General features: G+C 49.1%; 1 protein-coding gene across 1 annotated transcript in view; it reads left to right on the top strand.

Annotated features, from left to right (window-relative positions):
* Window positions 1-18,735, top strand: part of CCDC187 (coiled-coil domain containing 187) — a 296,756-nt gene that overhangs the window by 33,362 nt on the left and 244,659 nt on the right. The window contains exons 3-4 of the mRNA XM_086919347.1: window positions 90-189; window positions 8,182-8,311. Of these exons, the coding sequence (XP_086775473.1) occupies window positions 90-189; window positions 8,182-8,311 (230 nt within the window). The remainder of the gene's footprint in view (window positions 1-89; window positions 190-8,181; window positions 8,312-18,735) is intronic.

Genomic DNA, 18,735 nt, shown 5'->3' with positions numbered 1-18,735 from the left:
TCTGGAGCGTGCTTCACTGGAGCAGGGCAGCCTGGCCAGGCTATGTCCGAGGTCTGAGGCCCGCGCTAAATGTCTCTTGTTTGCCTCAGTTCCAGAAGGTGGAGAGCAGGGTGGACGCAGAGGGCCGCCGCCGGGCACAGGCCCTGAGGGTCAGGAGGAAGTTGGAACTGGACAGAAGCGAACTGGCAGGTGAGTTCTTTGTAAATGACAGGCGAGCTTGTGCTCTTTGCAAATGACAGGCGAGCTTGTGCTCTTTGCAAATGACAGGCGAGCTTGTGCTCTTTGCAAATGACAGGAGAGTTTGTGCTCTTTGTAAATGACAGGCGAGTTTGTGCTCTTTGTAAATGACAGGCGAGCTTGTGCTCTTTGTAAATGACAGGTCAGCGTGTGCTCTTTGTTAATGACAGGTGAGATTGTGCTCTTTGTAAATGACAGGTGAGCTTGTGCTCTTTGTAAATGACAGGTCAGCTTGTGCTCTTTGTTAATGACAGGTGAGATTGTGCTATTTGTAAATGACAGGTGAGCTTGTGCTCTTTGTAAATGACAGGCGAGCTTGTGCTCTTTGTAAATGACAGGTGAGTTTGTGCTCTTTGTAAATGACAGGCGAGCTTGTGCTCTTTGTAAATGACAGGCGAGCTTGTGCTCTTTGTAAATGACAGGCGAGCTTGTGCACTTTGTAAATGACAGGCGAGTTTGGGCTCTTTGTAAATGACAGGTCAGCTTGTGCTCTTTGTTAATGCCAGGTGAGCTCTTTGTAGATGACAGGTCAGCTTGTGCTCTTTGTTAATGACAGGTGAGATTGTGCTCTTTGTAAATGACAGGTGAGCTTGTGCTCTTTGTAAATGACAGGCGAGCTTGTGCACTTTGTAAATGACAGGCGAGTTTGTGCTCTTTGTAAATGACAGGTCAGCTTGTGCTCTTTGTTAATGACAGGCGAGCTTGTGCTCTTTGTAAATGACAGGCGAGCTTGTGCTCTTTGTAAATGACAGGCGATCTTGTGCACTTTGTAAATGACAGGCGAGTTTGTGCTCTTTGTAAATGACAGGTCAGCTTGTGCTCTTTGTTAATGACAGGTGAGATTGTGCTCTTTGTAAATGACAGGTGAGCTTGTGCTCTTTGTAAATGACAGGCGAGCTTGTGCTCTTTGTAAATGACAGGTGAGTTTGTGCTCTTTGTAAATGACAAGTGAGCTTGTGCTCTTTGTAAATGACAGGCGAGCTTGTGCTCTTTGTAAATGACAGGCGAGCTTGTGCTCTTTGTAAATGACAGGCGAGCTTGTGCTCTTTGTAAATGACAGGTGAGTTTGTGCTCTTTGTAAATGACAGGTGAGCTTGTGCTCTTTATAAATGACAGGTCAGCTTGTGCTCTTTGTAAATGAGAGGCAAGCTTGTGCTCTTTGTTAATGACAGGTGAGCTTGTGCTCTTTGTAAATGACAGGCGAGCTTGTGCTCTTTATAAATGACAGGTGAGCTTGTGCTTTTTGTAAATGACAGGCGAGCTTGTGCTCTTTGTTAATGACAGGTGAGCTTGTGCTCTTTGTAAATGACAGGCGAGCTTGTGCTCTTTATAAATGACAGGTGAGCTTGTGCTCTTTGTAAATGACAGGCGAGCTTGTGCTCTTTGTTAATGACAGGTGAGTGCTCTGTGTTTGTGAATTGTCAAGTAACGCTTAGCAACAGTCTTGTTTGCGTACTTTAAGGCAAGTTTTACACTTTAGAAATGCACGGCGCTGAACAGGGCGTCAGTGGTTTGTTTTTTGCTGACTTGTTGATGTGTCAGATACTTTGCATTAAATGTTGGCGAAGGGGTGTCTCCTCAAAATGCTAATACAAAAATTGACCATTATTCTAAGTATGCAATAAATGTAATTGTATCTTGGTCGTTAAATAAATGATTTTACTAAACTCTTTGGACGTCGATTGGGCAGGATATGTGGGAATGGGCAGTGGGGTGGAGGGGGGTGGGGGTGGTGGAGGGACGACGTTCTACTTCTTTGATCCCCACTAGCAGGGCTTTAAGTGGGCCGGGTGTCACTGGGACTGAGCACCAGCAGTTTTTTACAGGGGGCCGCGAAACGGGTCTCTATCGGACTCTGTTTTGTGCCCTGGTACAGGCGGTCCGTTTTTCTCAGACCATTGCTAGGGGAGAAGTTACGGCATGACGTCATGCTAGGTAAGCGTTGTAGAGGAAGTGAAACCCTTTAAAGAGTTATGTTATGTTATGTTATATTTATTTTTGTATAGCGCACGGCTACTCAAAAAGAGTGTCCCGGCGCTTTAAATGAGGAGACTTACAGTAAAATAACACAACACAGTAATAAAAGAGGGAGGAATGCAGAAAAAAAGACAGAGAGAACAGCAGAGTCATTGTCTCTCTGGATTCCCTTCTCTTTTTGAAACTCAGGAGCAGCAACATTGTCGTGGTGTCACCAGGGCTTTATTTATTTTTATTTATTTATATTTAAATTTATAATGCGCAACAGCTACCCGCAGTGGGTTTCCCGGCGCAAGGGATACACTGAAGAAGAAAAACAAACCTCTCAACAGCATCATGAATCAGCTAAAGCGGCAGGCAGATCATTGGAAAAGTATGGTTTTCAATTTTTTCCTAAAGCAGAGAATGTTGGTTTCTGATTTTAAGGTAATGGGTAGCGTGTTCCAGTATTTGGGGCCAAGATGGGAAAAGGCCCGGCCCCCCATCCTTACAAGCTTGAATCTTGGGACCACAAAATCGCAGTTGTGAGAGGATCTTAGTGTGCGACTAGGCTTATAGGATTGGACCAGACTCGGTAAGTATTTTGGGGCCGAACCCTGCTTGATTTTAAAGAGGTAACACAGGGCTTTAAATTTAATACGACTGCGGATCTTCAGCCAGTGTAGATCGCGAAGGGCCTGTGATGCGGATTGTCTCCTCGGGATGTTACAAAGAAGTTGGGCCGACGAATTTTGAACAACCTGAAGTTTGTTAATGGTGGCAGCGTCGGCGCCGAGGTAGAGAACATTACCGTAGTCCAAGCGAGATGTTACTAACGCCTGGACGACAGTTCTCCTGGTGGCATGAGGCAGCATCCATAAAATTTTCTGGAGCCATCGCAAGGTGGCAAAGCAGATGGCGGCCACCTTAGTGGCCTGCTGTCTCATAGAGAGTTTGTCGTCTATAAGAAAACCGAGGCTGCGAACCACAGAGGTTGGCTGGGGAAGAGATCCCATGTCACTGGGCCAGTGTTGAGGGCCCCACAGATCTTTATTCTTCCCTACGATGAGAATCTCGGTTTTGTCACCGTTTAGTTTGAGGAGATGCTTCTGCATCCACTCAGCTATACGTGACAGTCCAGTTTTCAAGATCGATACACTGTTGCACTCGCTGCTGGAAAGGGAGAAAACAATTTGGGTGTCATCGGCATATGAAAAAATAGTCAGCCCAGCGTCCTCCGCGATGGTAGCCAGGGGTCTCACATAGATGTTGAACAACAAAGGGCTGAGTATGTACCCCTGCGGAACGCCGTACGCCGATGGACAAGTGGCAGATGTGGCTTTAGAGGAAAAGACTTGGAAAGTGCGCTCACTTAAAAATGAGGCAATCCAGACCAGTGCCGGACCGTCCACTCCCAGGGACCGAAGAGAATTCAAGAGGATGGAATGGGACACAGTGGAAACTTTTTCAATATTATATGCAAGCCATAGTTGCTGCTTATTTCTCTTATGCAACTAACATCCGTTGACAAAGCCAATAGTCCTGACTTGGTGTAGGTTTAATGTTACTTCTTGTATCCTATATCTGGATCCAATGACAGAAACAGCCAAATACAAGTCGGGCGGCAAACTAGGCTAAGCACAGATTTTTTGCATACGTGTTTTTAAGCGACACCCTTAATTACATTGGCCAAGCCCCTTTGAGAGACCCCCCCCAGTTTTTTCATCCCACTTAAAGCCCTTCCTACTAGCATAACAGATTTGGCTCGCTGCCACCTTTCCTCCCTCAACAACCCCCTGTTTGCTGCTGTCCGATATTGTAACAGCGAGGAGAAGGGGAAACTACAGAAGGTATAAAGAGTTGCTCCTGTCATTGCCACTGTTTTATCCCGACCTCTGACCCCAAGAGTGCCAGGGCGGTACCAACGGGTCAACGAGGGCGCTGCTGGCTGATCCTAATTGGTGCCAATGCCTAACACAGTCATGCGCACACAAATGGCTTTTACCAGTATGAATGTGTGCGCACCAAGGGCACACATGCATCACAGGTGGAATCAGCGCCCAGGGCAGTGTCTTCGGGGCATGATGCGGAGAGGCACAGACTGCGCAGCATCGTAACTATTTTTATTACACGTTCTTTTCTGCCGGCCATATCTGCCACTGGCCTGACAATCCACCCATGACCTCAGTTGCACACACACTGAATCCACGCACAGCTAGTAGAAGCACGCCCATGTCAGCTGTTCTTTATCAAATCAAGAAAGATAAAATGCTGCGCCTACTGAGAGTCGAATCTGCTGCTGCACACACATCCCTGTAAAAAGTGCTTAACCCACTGAGCTAGCTCACTGAGACACTGAAAAGCCGCAGGCACGGCCCGTGCCGGGCGTTATACTGGGGCGGTGACGTCAGGCATGGGAGGGTCAGGGTGGAGGGATGTAAAATACGGGATAAGGACCATTAGAGGTAAGTATCGGGAAAAAAACGAATTTCGTTGTCCACTCTGCATCACATTTGGCGAAGCAGAGTGGGCAACGAAATTCGTTTTTTCCCCCCGATACTTACCTCTAATGGTCCTTATCCCGTATTTTACATCCTCCCACCCTGACCCTCCCCTGCCTGACGTCACCGCCCCAGAATAATGCCCGGCATGGGCCGCGCCTGAAACGCCGCGCAGGTGCACCAGAATGTAAGTGAGTAAGAAATACCAGGGTCTATTTACTAAGATTTAACGCTGTGTTTGCGACACAAAAGTGACACAAAACGATGCTAAATCTTTTTTTTTTTTTACCAATATAGGGACTTATTTACAAGGGCATTGCACCACCGGATTGTCACTTTCTCCGACGTTTCAGTGACGCAATGCCATGCTCCATATTTACAAAGCTGCGTTATGCCACTTTGCGTGGCTTAACGCCACTTTGTAAATATCATCCCCTTTATCTGCTTGGAAGGGGCGTGCAGTGGGTACCGCTGTGGGCGTTTCGCCGCAACACCCTTTGCTTTTTGAGGCTGCCCCAGATTTACAAGGATCTATAAATCTAAGGCAGAGCCAAAAACTAACGCCTTTGAAAAGGAAGCGCTAGATAGGCGCAATGACGAGAAACGCTTTTATTGCTCCTTGTTTTTGCTCTTTCTACGCGTGCTGCATTCTGCAGCAACATAGAAAAGCAAATTGCCTTTAAAGATTGTTTATGTGCAGGAACCGACACCTTCCTGCACATAAACAATTATCCCTGCAGCGCAGACACCCTTGCACCATTGCAGGGAATCATCACTGCAACAATGTTACCCTTGCAAGGGTGCCTGTGTTGGCTCTTGGCAGCTTTATTTAGCTCCAGTGCAAGGGAAGACACGGGTGCTCCGTATTCTTGTAAATACGGTGCATACCTGAGTTTTTTAAACAACGCAGTGTGGCGCTGGTAAGTTACCCGCCGTGCCACGCTGCGCCATTTCCTAGTAAATAAACCCCTGAAAAGTAGAGCAATATGCGCGGCTTTGCTTTTCTTATCACCAAGGGCGCACCCCATGGGTGGTGCATAGCAGACCCGGCCCGTGGCGGGCGTTATACCGGGCGGTAACGTCAGGCAGGGGAGGGTCAGGGTGGGGGGTTGTAAAATGCGGGATATGGACCATTACAGGTAACTACCGAAAAAGTAAAAAAACGAATTTCGTTGCCCACACTGCATCGCCAAATGTGATGCAGCGTGGGCAACGAAATTCGTTTTTGTCAAGGTTTTTTATAGCACTTGCTACCCTAACTGAGCTGACCTCTAAGCACTTCTAATGTTTACAGATAAGAGACTAAAGGCATATAACCACAATGTGAGGGCTAAGTTTCCACTTCATTTCAATTCAATAATCCTCTTCCTTTGAACACTTGACTCGCCAAAGGTAGCGACAGCAAGCAGAGAAGGCGTAATCCAGGTGCGGTAAAGGGATAGCATGAACCGTATAGGAAATCCATGGGATCGATTTTGAGTAATCCTCAAAATAACCTCATGGCTCACAGTCCACATCTTGTACATCTTGTGGAGAAGTGTGGCTCAGGGGTTAGAGGCGGCAGACCCGGAAGCTGAGATCGGCCATGGACCAGGGTTCAATTCCCCGCCCTGACGGGGGTTGGGCTCAATAATTCCACGGACTCGATAATTCTCACTCCGGTGCCTACTCGACTCACGGGTTCACACTCTGCGACTCTGGGCAATAGCTTGCTTAATCTCCACAACGGCCCCTCGCGGCGGGATGCCTGGCTTTCACCTTGTGGATACCCTGCCGGGGTATCTCACAGGGGAATACCAGGACGGGTTCCCTAAGCAAGCACATAGATGTGGGCGATTTGCGCTATATAAATACATGTACATTTACATTTACATTTACATCCTTCTATCCACTATGCCCAATGCCCCCCCCCCCCCCCCTCACCCCCCACTTTCTCGCATCAGTGCAGCCTTGGCCATAGTTGTTTACCTCCCCTGGTAAAAATGTTTGCAAGTACCCATGAGTTAGAATAATGCTTTTAGGTCCTCGGTAGAAGCACGTTCAGGGCTGTTGGAATAGATCCCACGGTTTATGTACAGAGTAGCTGCCCTGCAACGCCATTTAGGAGAATTCAGAAATGAGACCTGTAGCACGATGGGAGGCATTTACAGGATGTCAGATGCGTTACTGCTATACTGTGATTCTTGAATGGTGTGACGACAAACCGTTAATGATGACATTACCACATATTTTGAGAGAAATGGCCAAGCATTGCTTCTGTCTGTTTTTCTGCAACTATTGGTGTGATATTAGCATCAGTAATGGTACTAATAGGCACAGAATGAAATTCACTTCTCTAAATGAAAAATAGACTCAGATGCACTCCAACCCACTGCCACACATTTCACCAGATGTTTCACTATCCTCACTTACTCTAAATGGCCCGCATAGGAAGGAGCATGTTTATGAATGACCAAATATACCAGATATTAGTCCATGCCTATTCCATTTTTTTTCGTAATATTGGCAAATCTGTGTAAGGTATATTTTCATTTTTTCGTTCTAGCTTGACAGTGCAGCTGATCGAATGACATATTTACCAATTTTTTTTATATACATAGAGTGGGATATGGCTTGACTCCATCCAGAGGTGTGTTGCTTGTTCACCTCATGCTTTCATTCCAGTGTATACTTCCATCTTGAAGGAAGTGCTCTCATTTGAATGCATGGGGAACTTTTCTAAATCTGAAAAATAAACGTAATTATCCAGTTCGTAACATTCTGTTCTTTTCTCTTGCATGCATTCTTCACTGAAAGCAATGTGCATCTTACTTTTTTGCAGCAACGACAAAGCCAGTAGGCATGTTTTAATATGATAACCAACATTTGTGCATTAAATGCATGCAAACTGCAATTGTCAATGCCTGTGTTTACGTTCATAGATACATTAAATCAATACCTAGCGCCTTTGTCAATGCTTGTTTTGGGGATTATGACCCAGTGAAGCTGGTCTGGACTTTAAAACCATGGCACCGGAGTTCCAATCCTGGCTTCCCTAGTCAACCTAATTGCATGATCTTGGGCAAAGCATAGCACTGACCTGCTCTGCGCCTCTCTTCCGTTATCTACCGGATTTGGGAGCGCCCAGAAATAGCAGAAGGTGCACTGATGCTAAGCGCTATATAAAACACGGAACGGTTAGATTTCGCGTGTTTATTTCGGAGGGTTTGTCTGGAAGGCAGTAGTTTCTAAACGGCATTATTAGTCCCCAGACAGTAGATAAAGAGCTCGTGCCCCCCTGGCGTGGAGTGTGTGTTTAAAGGGCGCCGGGCCGAGCATGGGCGCTGCGTGCCGCCTGCCGGGCATGTTGAGGCCTGCCCGGTGCCCATGGCACCGTCGTCATATTTGTTGAACACGGAAATCTTTTATTGCCAGCGCATCGTGACGTGGCTGCGACTCTCGATTGTTGTAATGTAAAGTAAAGCTCGCTTGTTGTGAAATTTTGCAGAAAACCCATTACATGAGAGCGAGTGGACGTGGAGAGAGGCCGCTTCACCCGCACCGGACCGGAGACCAGCGGGGCCCGCCGAGAGAGCCGTCCTTCGAGAGACGCTGAGCCGTGGGTCTGCGCCGAGCAGGTACGCGCTCTAAAGGTGTGTGGGTATTGGGTAGGGGCAGGTAAGCACACTAGTGATGTGTGGGTCTTGGGTATGGGCAGGTAAACACTCTAGTGATGTGTGGCAAGACCCAGGTAAACACTAGCGATGTGTAGGTCTTGGGTAGGGGCAGGTAAACACACTAGTGTTGTGTGGGTCTTGGGTAGGGGCAGGTAAACACACTAGTGATGTGTGGGTCTTGGGTAGGGGCAGGTAAACACTAGTGATGTGTGGGTCTTGGGTATGGGCAGGTAAACACTCTAGTGATGTGTGGCAAGACCCAGGTAAACACTAGCGATGTGTAGGTCTTGGGTAGGGGCAGGTAAACACACTAGTGTTGTGTGGGTCTTGGGTAGGGGCAGGTAAACACACAAGTGATGTGTGGGTCTTGGGTAGGGGCAGGTAAACACTAGTGATGTGTGGGTTTTGGGTAAGGGCAGGTAAACACTCTAGTGATGTGTGGCAAGACCCAGGTAAACACTAGCGATGTGTAGGTCTTGGGTAGGGGCAGGTAAACACTTGTGATGTGTGGGTTTTCGGTAAGGGCAGGTAAACACACTAGTGATGTGTGGGTCTTGGGTAGGGGCAGGTAAACACACTAGTGTTGTGTGGGTCTTGGGTAGGGGCAGGTAAACACACAAGTGATGTGTGGGTCTTGGGTAGGGGCAGGTAAACACTAGTGATGTGTGGGTTTTGGGTAAGGGCAGGTAAACACTCTAGTGATGTGTGGCAAGACCCAGGTAAACACTAGCGATGTGTAGGTCTTGGGTAGGGGCAGGTAAACACTTGTGATGTGTGGGTTTTCGGTAAGGGCAGGTAAACACACTAGTGTTGTGTGGGTCTTGGGTAGGGGCAGGTAAACACTAGTGATGTGTGGGTCTTGGGTAGGGGCAGGTAAACACTAGTAATGTGTGGGTTTTGGGTAAGGGCAGGTAAACACTCTAGTGATGTGTGGCAAGACCCAGGTAAACACTAGTGATGTGTAGGTCTTGGGTAGGGGCAGGTAAACACTTGTGATGTGTGGGTTTTCGGTAAGGGCAGGTAAACACACTAGTGTTGTGTGGGTCTTGGGTAGGGGCAGGTAAACACACAAGTGATGTGTGGGTCTTGGGTAGGGGCAGGTAAACACTAGTGATGTGTGGGTTTTGGGTAAGGGCAGGTAAACACTCTAGTGATGTGTGGCAAGACCCAGGTAAACACTAGCGATGTGTAGGTCTTGGGTAGGGGCAGGTAAACACTTGTGATGTGTGGGTTTTCGGTAAGGGCAGGTAAACGCACTAGTGTTGTGTGGGTCTTGGGTAGGGGCAGGTAAACACTAGTGATGTGTGGGTTTTGGGTAGGGGCTAGCCTTAGCCTTATACTGGCCTATTCTTGACACATATACTATGGGTGTTACTGGCAACATTCTGGCTATCCCAAAAATAATAGTATCCCACAGCTGCATTTTATGGGCCTCCTACAGCTGGCATATTTTGGGATACACTGGCGAATATGTACACTACCTCTGACCCATATGTGACATGTTGTTGACATTATCGTCACTCTTCTAACTGCCACTGGCTTAATAGTGGCCTATTTGTATTGTATATTTGGCCTTCTTGGTAACTTCAACATTCCTGGCATAATAATGTTCCATATTTAACTCATAACTCTGAGGGGTCATGAGATTACGCCTCCCCTCACTCTCCCAAAAGATCAACTCAAAACAAAATTCGAGAAGGACTCTTCCATAAAATCAAAATAAGCTAATTGATAAGATAAATGCACAAGGGGTAGACCCTATAGACTACGCCCTCCAAAAAGTTAACACTTCGGAAAATGCAAATCGTTTTTTTGAACGCCCTCATCCACTAGATAGTGCATGCTTCATCATAGGGCACACTATCACACCCTGAAGTAACCCAACATTCAGGGTGGAGCACTGTTTTCTGACCAAAAGGAAATATTTATGTATTTGAAAGGCACTGATTTCAAACCAGGGATCCCATTATGCAGAAAAAGAATAACGTTTAAACTACCTAAGAGGGTACCCGCCTATAACTTTATTATGGGTCCCTCTTGCAGGATTAAAAAAGTCTAATATACAAGTATATGTGAGAATTTACAACTCGATTACCATACCAACATGTTTCGGCCTATTTTGCCGCCCATCTGGGTTGAAAGCGTTCCTCAGGATACAGATCCCGATCTAATATATTAACACTACTCCTAGGAAATCACTAATTATTAATTTGGAGTGTGTATGTGACCATACTTTCCTTTTTTAGATAGTTTTTAAGAAACATATTGTGTGGCGTACCCAAGTTTCATTGTTTGTAGTCCAAACCCGGGCAGAGAGTTCCTGAAATATTCTGAGAATTCTTGGTGACAATATGGCTATGACTGGCATGAGTTTGGCCTGTACCTGATGTAATGTGGGAATTGTCGATGGCAATTCCAGGTATTCATAGCACCATATTAATCTGTCAAAGACAGACTTCTTAGTACTGTAACCAAAGGAATCGCCGATCACATTCAAAATTGAATCTTCAAATCCATCTTACTAGGCGTCACACCAAGGATGCACTTTTTCACCCAATAGTAAGGCTTCATAGAAATTAACATACTCTACAAGGGAATGCGCCCAGAATGACTTAATCTACCTCTTATCATCTTCATATGCTCTGCAAATTTAGGCTTTTAATCCTTATAAAGACCTTCACAGATTCTTTTAGCCCCTAACCCTCTCACTTATTGATAGCAGTAACACTAACCTGTCATAGGTCACAAGTGTGCAAAATCCTTTCACTTTGAGTTCAGGGAAAGAAAAGTAAACACAAGTTCCCACAGAAGGCAGAGCTTGACCTTTGACCTCTGCTTTGAACGCACAGCAAATGTGACAAGATAAGAACAAGATTTAAAGGCCTGTTTACAGAAAGCGAGCACTTGTGGAAGAATACAGCAAAAGGCTATGCTCCACCGGATGGACGAACTGAAGGGGGACACCCTAAAACAAATAAAGCCGGCAAATAGAAAACAAGCAGCTGTGAGATGCAATCCATAAAGTCAATGGTAAGGAATGGGCGGAATGCATTCCCAGGGAAGTTTTCAGTATGCCCACAAGAAGTTGTTAGCAAACCAGACAACTGCGCGGTTTGGTAATCTTTGACCTAAATATGCAAGAGCCTATGTCACCCAACACTACCTCTATAAATGGCTGATAAAAGTGCATGGATTGCAATCTTGATTTAATTTAAGTTGGGGATAATAAAGATATTGTGGTCCAAACTTTTTCTATTTTTGCCAAAATCTTGAAAATTACATATACCTTGTTCCACTGATTGGATTTTTGTTGTTTTTGTCTTGTTTTATTTATTCAAATCTACTCTATTGTAGGATCCTTTTGTTGTGTGTTTTTACTGTATTACTGTTTGAAGTGTTGCACAAATACTTTATACATTGCCCCTGAGTTAAGCCTGACTACTCTGCGCCAAGCTACACGAAGATAAATGAGCACAGGTTTGCTTGTGACTTCACCCTGAGAAGGATTGTGATTCCTCCTTTGGTAGGATTTTACCCCCTCAACCAATAACCTTCTTAAATGGACGTATTAGCATTTAAATCTTACTTGTTAAGGTTTTAGGATTTTTTATGGGTTTTTTTTTTCACAGTTTTCCTGCCCTTCCAAAGCTGTTTGTTCTCCCTGCTCCAGGACAATTTTTTGTAGGGTCTGTTTGTTCTCCCTGCTCTAGGACTGTTTCTTTTGAGGTCTGTTGTTTTCCCTGCTCCAAGACTGTTTTCCTGGGAGGTTGGTTTGTTCTCCCTGCTGTAGGACTGTTTCTTGTGAGGCAGGGGCGTAACACAGGACCCCGCAGCCCCCGTGTTGCGGGAGGGCCCCTGTGCTCCAGGGGCCCCTCCGCAGCCGTCAGCCAGCAACCACTTTGAACTGTCTTTTCCTTCGTGCCCTCTGAGAAGACGAGAACAGTGTCTGTTCTCCTGCCGCTGCCAGCGGCCCGCCCCTCTGTTTGTTCCCCCTCTTCCCTCTTTCTTCTCCCTCCTCCAAATTTAGTGAAAACGGAGACTTCCTCCTTTCGTTTATTTGCTTCCCTGTGAAATGGATCTAAAAAAGAAAAACAGTTTTGCTGGAAATGGTGTCTTTTACTGACATCTTTCAATGTCTATGCCTCGGCGTGGACAGAAATAAAACATTCTGAATATGAAAACTAAGCAACTAGCTAACGAAAGCAAGACAGAGTGGTTGTAAGGTGGCCACATTGATTTTTTTCACAGTTGAACACATTAGCGCCGCTTTACAGTGTTTGCCAGAGAAGTGCTACTTTTGGTTTCTCCTCTCTTTGAACAATATTGTTTTCTCTGGGTGGGAAAGTGCACCTTTCCTGGAGGTACTGACATACCTGCTTGATGTGTGAATTGGAAAAAATGTGTACAGCGGCTGTGTATGCACAAATGTGGTCTTTTTAAACCACACTACCTATGTTTTGTAAGGATATAAAAAATGGACACTGAAACGGGTCCTTTCCGGGCCCTTTAGTCATTGCCTTTACTTTTTAGGCAAAAGCACTCACTAATTTCTGAATAATGAGTGTAAAAGGAAAAAGGTAACCATGTTGTTCCTGCTTACATTTCATATGCTTGACTTAATCTTGCATTCCCTATTATTGTTTGCTTTTTCCAGGATGTTGTTATTTTTTTAGGCAGAATATTGTCTATTGTATAATTTTAATTGAGTCACATCCTCTACGTACCTTGCAGGGGGGCCCCCCTCAAGTTTCGTTACACCACTGTTGTGAGGTCTCTTTGTTTTCCCTGCTCCAGCTCTGATACTTGTGAGGTCTCTTTGTTTTCCCTCCTCTTGGACCGTTTTTGTAAGTCATGTTTGTTCTCCCTGCTCCAGGACTGTTTTGTTGTGAGGTCTGTTTGTTCTCCCTGCTTCAGGACTGTTTTGTTGTGAGGTCTCTTTGCTCTCCCTGCTTCAGGACTGTTTCTTGGGATGTCTATTTGTTCTCCCTGCTCCAGCTTTGTTTCTTGTGAGGTCTGTTTGTTCTCCCTGTTCTAGGACTGTTTCCTGTGAGGTCTGTTTGTTCTCCCTGCTCAGGAGCGTTTCTTGTCAGGTCTGCTTGTTCTCCCTGCTCAGGACTGTTTCTTGTCAGGTCTGTTTGTTCTCCCTGCCCCAGGACTGTTTCTTGTCAGATCTGTTTGTTCTCCCTGCCCCAGGACTGTTTCTTGTCAGGTCTGTTTGTTCTCCCTGCTCAGGACTGTTTCTTGTCAGGTCTGTTTGTTCTCCCTGCCCCAGGACTGTTTCTTGTCAGATCTGTTTGTTCTCCCTGCCCCAGGACTGTTTCTTGTTAGATCTGTTTCTCCCTGCTCCAGGACTGTTTCTTGTTTTTTTTTTTTTAAATATATTTTTATTGCAGAGTTATAAACAGCAGGAAAAAAGTAATCAGCCAGTACATTTGTGGGCCCCTCCCACCAGTAACAGTTCACAATTGTACACAGCCATTCAGCCCGCATCCCGGAGGCCGGGCGGCATATCAGATCGCTCCGGAGGAGCACAACACAGTGTACGTCCCATTGGGACCCTGGCGAAAGGTCGTTTTGAGTATCTGCTTTTACCCCCCCACCCACAACAACAGTCCCGTCAGCCATCTCCAAGGTATCAACGTAATCGCCCCCATCGGAGCCTGTTCTAGGCTATTTGGGCCTTCGTGCCAGGCCGTTCCAACCACTCAATCCGCCCGCCACTCAAAACCCCCAGTCCCAGGAGATCCAGGCCACCACCAGCAACCCTCCAACGGCTTCCGGCCCTCCCCAACCCCCTCTATAACTAACCCCCCCAACGCCCCCCCCCCCTGGCAACTGCTAAGGTGTGTGCTTCGCTCTACTGAACTGGATGGTTCCACTACAGTGCATGATGGCATACTTCTGTGTTCGCCCCGCGGTGTCCAGCGGCTTAGTCCTCGCCGTCTTCCTCCTCAACCAAAGCATCACGCAGAGCCTGTACCACTAACTCCCACGCACGCGCTGCATCCAGAGCCTTCTCATTCCCCAACTTCACCGCTTGCTTCATCCGGAGCACGCTCTCGCAGTCAGACCATCGCAGCAACTCATTCTTCCATCTACGCAATGAGGGACCCCCCCTGGCCTTCCAGTGCCACGATATTTCCCTTTGAGCCAATATCAGACCCAGATCTATAAATTTACTGGTCACCTTGGTGTGTTTAGTATGTGGGAACCAGAGCAATAGACACGTCGCCATGTCGAAGTCTACCTCCCTGTCAGTCACTTCATTCAGGAGGTCCCCTACCTCCGCCCAATAAGTTCCCAGTTGCGGACACCCCCAAAACAAGTGGTCCATGTCCGCCCCTGGGGACGAGCACCGGGGGCAACAGGCATCCGGCACCCTAAAGTGCCGCTGTAGTTTCTCTGGGGTTAGGTAGGCCCTATGGAGCACATAAAAATGGACCTGCTGAAAGCGCGCATTCCTAGTGCCCTTCCACGTGCGTCGCAGGATATGGCCCCATGCCGTATCCGGTATGGGCCGGCCAACGCTCTCCTCCCACTTAGCCTTGAGCCCATGGAGTGGTTCCAGCCCATCGTTCAGCATCCTGTTATGGAGGCACGTCACAGCTTTGAATGTGCCAGCCGCCATCACCACATATTGGCATGCCATAGTCGTCGCGGGTTCCAGGAGCCCCTCCTTCCAGTGCTTTTGCACAGCAGCCACTATAGCCGCGTGCAGTAGGAAACCCCCTTCAGGCAGTCCGAACTGGTCCCGGAGCACGTCAAACGGTGCCAACGCCCCATCTATATACAAGTCGCCCACCACCTGCAACCCCGCGTCCTCCCAATCCATCAGCGGGGACCAGTCCCCTCCGTGCGGTAAAGCCGTCAACATCCCGATCGGGATCTCCGGGGCATAAGGCCGCGATGCTCTCGCTCTCCGGAGGCTCCTCTGCCAGCACAACCGGAGCGTCCGCTCCTCCATGGTGAGGGCCCGTAATTCGAGCCGTTGCTGCATAATGATGTACGACAGCACGTGGCGCTGTATCCCCCTACCCCGGTCTTCCTCCGGCCCCCGGAACACCCTGGCCACATTCTGCGTTAGGACCTGCAACTGCGCCGCCAAATAATATAGCTCAAGATCGGGCACAGCCATGCCCCCCTCCAGCTTGGGGCGAAGGAGCGTGCTCAAGGCTACCCTACGACGGCCATGCCCCCACAGAAAGCCAATAATCATGGACCGCAGGTCCCTAAACACCCCCTGGGGAATCCAAACCGGTAGCGTTCGGAAATAATAAAGGAAGCGCGGGAGCGCCACCATTTTCAACAATGCTATCCTGCCCAGGACTGTCAGCGGTAGGGTCGACCAGAAAGACAAACTACCCCGCAGTGACCGGACACAACGGCCAATGTTACCCTCCAGGAGGTCGGCGGCCGAGTGGTAAATGCGGACCCCCAAGTAGACGATGCAAGAGGGCTCCCACGTCACACCCAGGTCGCTGCTAGGGGCTGGCGATCCCGCTCTCAGCGGAAACACACAGGTCTTTGCCCAATTGACCTTAAGGCCCGACAATCGGCCGAACTCGGACAGCAGAGCCATCGCTCCGACCAACGCCCCCGAGGTGTCTGCTAGGTACAGGAGCAGGTCATCCGCATAAAGCGATATATAGTGCCATTGCCCATCCCCCACCACTCCCGCGTAACGGTCGCCGGACCTCGCATGGACCGCCAAGGGTTCCATCGCCAGGGCAAACAATAGAGGGGAGAGAGAGCATCCCTGTCGTGTTCCCCTGCCCACCGGATACGCGGCGGATACCAGGCCGCCCAATCGTACCCTCGCCGTCGCCGAGTTATACAAGACCCTCGTCCACCTCCTAAACCCATCGCCCATGCCAAACCGCTCCAGCACTCCATCCAGGAAAGGCCATTCCAAACTATCGAAGGCCTTCTCAATATCCACGGACAGTACCGCTGGCGACCCCTCCCCTTCCAAGATGGCGTCCATTATTCCCACTAGGCGGCGGATATTCATCGCCGTACTCCTCGTGGGTATAAACCCGGCCTGGTCCCTGTGCACCAGGCCCGTCATGTGCGGGGCCAGTCTAGTGGCTAGGATGCGACTCAGGATCTTGTAATCCACCGTCAGCATGGACAGTGGGCGATAAGACCTCACGTCCGCGGCATCCCGGCCAGGCTTGAGGAGTGGTACTATCAAGGCCTCCCGCATGGAGGCAGGCAACACCCCCTTCTCGAAGGCCTCCGTATATACCACCAGCAGCCTGGGCGCCAGAGCGTCTACATAGTGCTGATAGAATTCGATTGGGAGGCCGTCCACCCCTGGCGTCTTGTTACGGGCCATATGTTTGATAGCCACTCGAATTTCCGTTAGCGTGATCGGGCTACCTAGGTCCGTCGCGTCGCCCTCGTCCAAGACCGGAAGCGGCCTCTCCCCCAGGTACTCCACGATGTCCTGCACCCCCACTCCCAGCTGACTCCGGTACAATTCCTCATAGTAACCCCGAAAGCGGTCTACTACAGCCGCCTGAGAGTACACCATCTCTCCCTGTGCGTCAGTAATGCTGAGGATCGGGCAACCCCTAAGTTCCGGGCTAGCTAATCTGGCCAAGAGGGTACCCACCTTGTCCCTTTCTGCGTGCGCCCTAATCATGTACTGCCTATAATCATAGCATCTCAAACGTTCCGTCTCCGCGGCCACCACTTCCTTCGCGTCCAGTAACTGGGCCTGTAAACCTGGCTTAGTTGGCCTGCGGCGTTCCAGGTCCCTCAAAGTCTCCTCCGCTTTCATAAGGTCATTCAGCACAGTCGTTCGAGCATTCGAGAACCTACCCAGGCACACCCCTCTCACCACCACTTTCATTGCATCCAATTCAACAGACCTGCTCGTCGCCGTTCCTGCGTTCACACCGAAATAACTATCAATGCCCTGCCGGACCGCATCGTCGAACACAGAATCCTCTAGCGTCTCCGGCCGAAGCCGCCATGTTGGAATTACTGAGCGCTCCCTCTGCCATTGAATATGCACCAACAGGGGGTTATGATCAGATATCGTCCTAGCAAGATACTCAGCATGGGTGATCAATGGCGCTAGAGAGCCCCCACAGAGCACCGAATCAATCCTAACATGCAAATCATGTAAGGCAGAATAAAAGGAGTAATCCCTGGTTCCCCTGTGCTTCTCCCTCCAGACATCCAGCAACCCCCACCGTTCTTGCCAGTCCTTCCTGTGCGCGGCCAGCCTGCGCACAGGAGAGTCTACTAGGGGGGGATGGGACCTATCCAGAGCCACATCCGTAATTGAATTGAAGTCCCCCCCTAATACTATCGGACCCGCCAGGAAAGAGGCCAAGGACCCCGAGAGGCCATCAAAGTATCGGCCTTGGTCAGTGTTAGGTGCATAAACACAACATAAAACCACGTCCCGTCCATACAGTCTCCCCTCCACCGCTACAAACCTGCCGTCCGGATCTATTACCTGATTCAGGACCTGGAAGGGGATCCCCGCCCTCACCCATATCAAGACCCCCCTGGCATACGCTGAATAAGTGGTGCCAAAAACCAGGCCCCGCCATCTTTTCTGCAAGGCAGCGCACTCTTTTTTAGTGAGATGAGTCTCCTTGAGCATAGCTATCTGAACTCCCCTGCGTACCAGGTATGCATGCACTTTGTGACGTTTCACCATAGTCCGCAGCCCCCGGACATTCCACGTCAGGCATTTCAAATTAGGTAATGTCCCCATACCAAGTCCGTACAGTCCATTTCACACTCCCACGGTCCATGACCCCCCCAATGCAGTTGCCCCCCCCCCCAACAACCCCAAAACTGAAACATTCCCCAACCCCCACTCCCCAGGACAGAGCATACGAACCCAATGGCCGCCCCCATCCAAACCTTGAACCAACTACTCACCTACCCTGTGGTCTCCACCACAGTCGGCCTTAAGGGCCTAGGGGGGGTGAGTCGCCGCCGACCCCAGCCAGCGGAGCCCGCGTCCGCCCTTCATCCCCTCAGATACACTCCGCTCCCCCGCCCTGCAACCCGCCCTCCAGCAACAGGATATCACCCTACCATGAAGTCCCGATCAAGACCAAAGTCTGTCTTAGCCGCAGATAATACTATCCGAAGTCTGTGGGGTCACTGTCGGCCCCTTCTGGCTCTCCGCCTCCGAAAGTTCCTCTCCTGTTCTGCTGCCCTCTCCTCCCGAGTCCGTTTCGGCTCGTTCACTATTCTGTTGCGACCCTGTAATTGCCGCCGTCGCCGCGAGTGCGTCCCTCTTCTCCGCCGCCATTTGGGCCTCCCGCTTCTCCCGCTGGCGCCTGTTGCGGGACCTGATACGTTGAGACTGCCGCACCCTGGGCTGCTTGGGCTGGTCTCGTCTACTTTGGTGC

This window comes from Lissotriton vulgaris, chromosome 5 (assembly GCF_964263255.1).
Source record: "Lissotriton vulgaris chromosome 5, aLisVul1.2, whole genome shotgun sequence".
NCBI lineage: Eukaryota > Metazoa > Chordata > Amphibia > Caudata > Salamandridae > Lissotriton > Lissotriton vulgaris.
The sequence above is the reverse complement of the archived record's forward strand: the minus strand, read 5'-3'. Positions and strand labels throughout refer to the sequence as shown.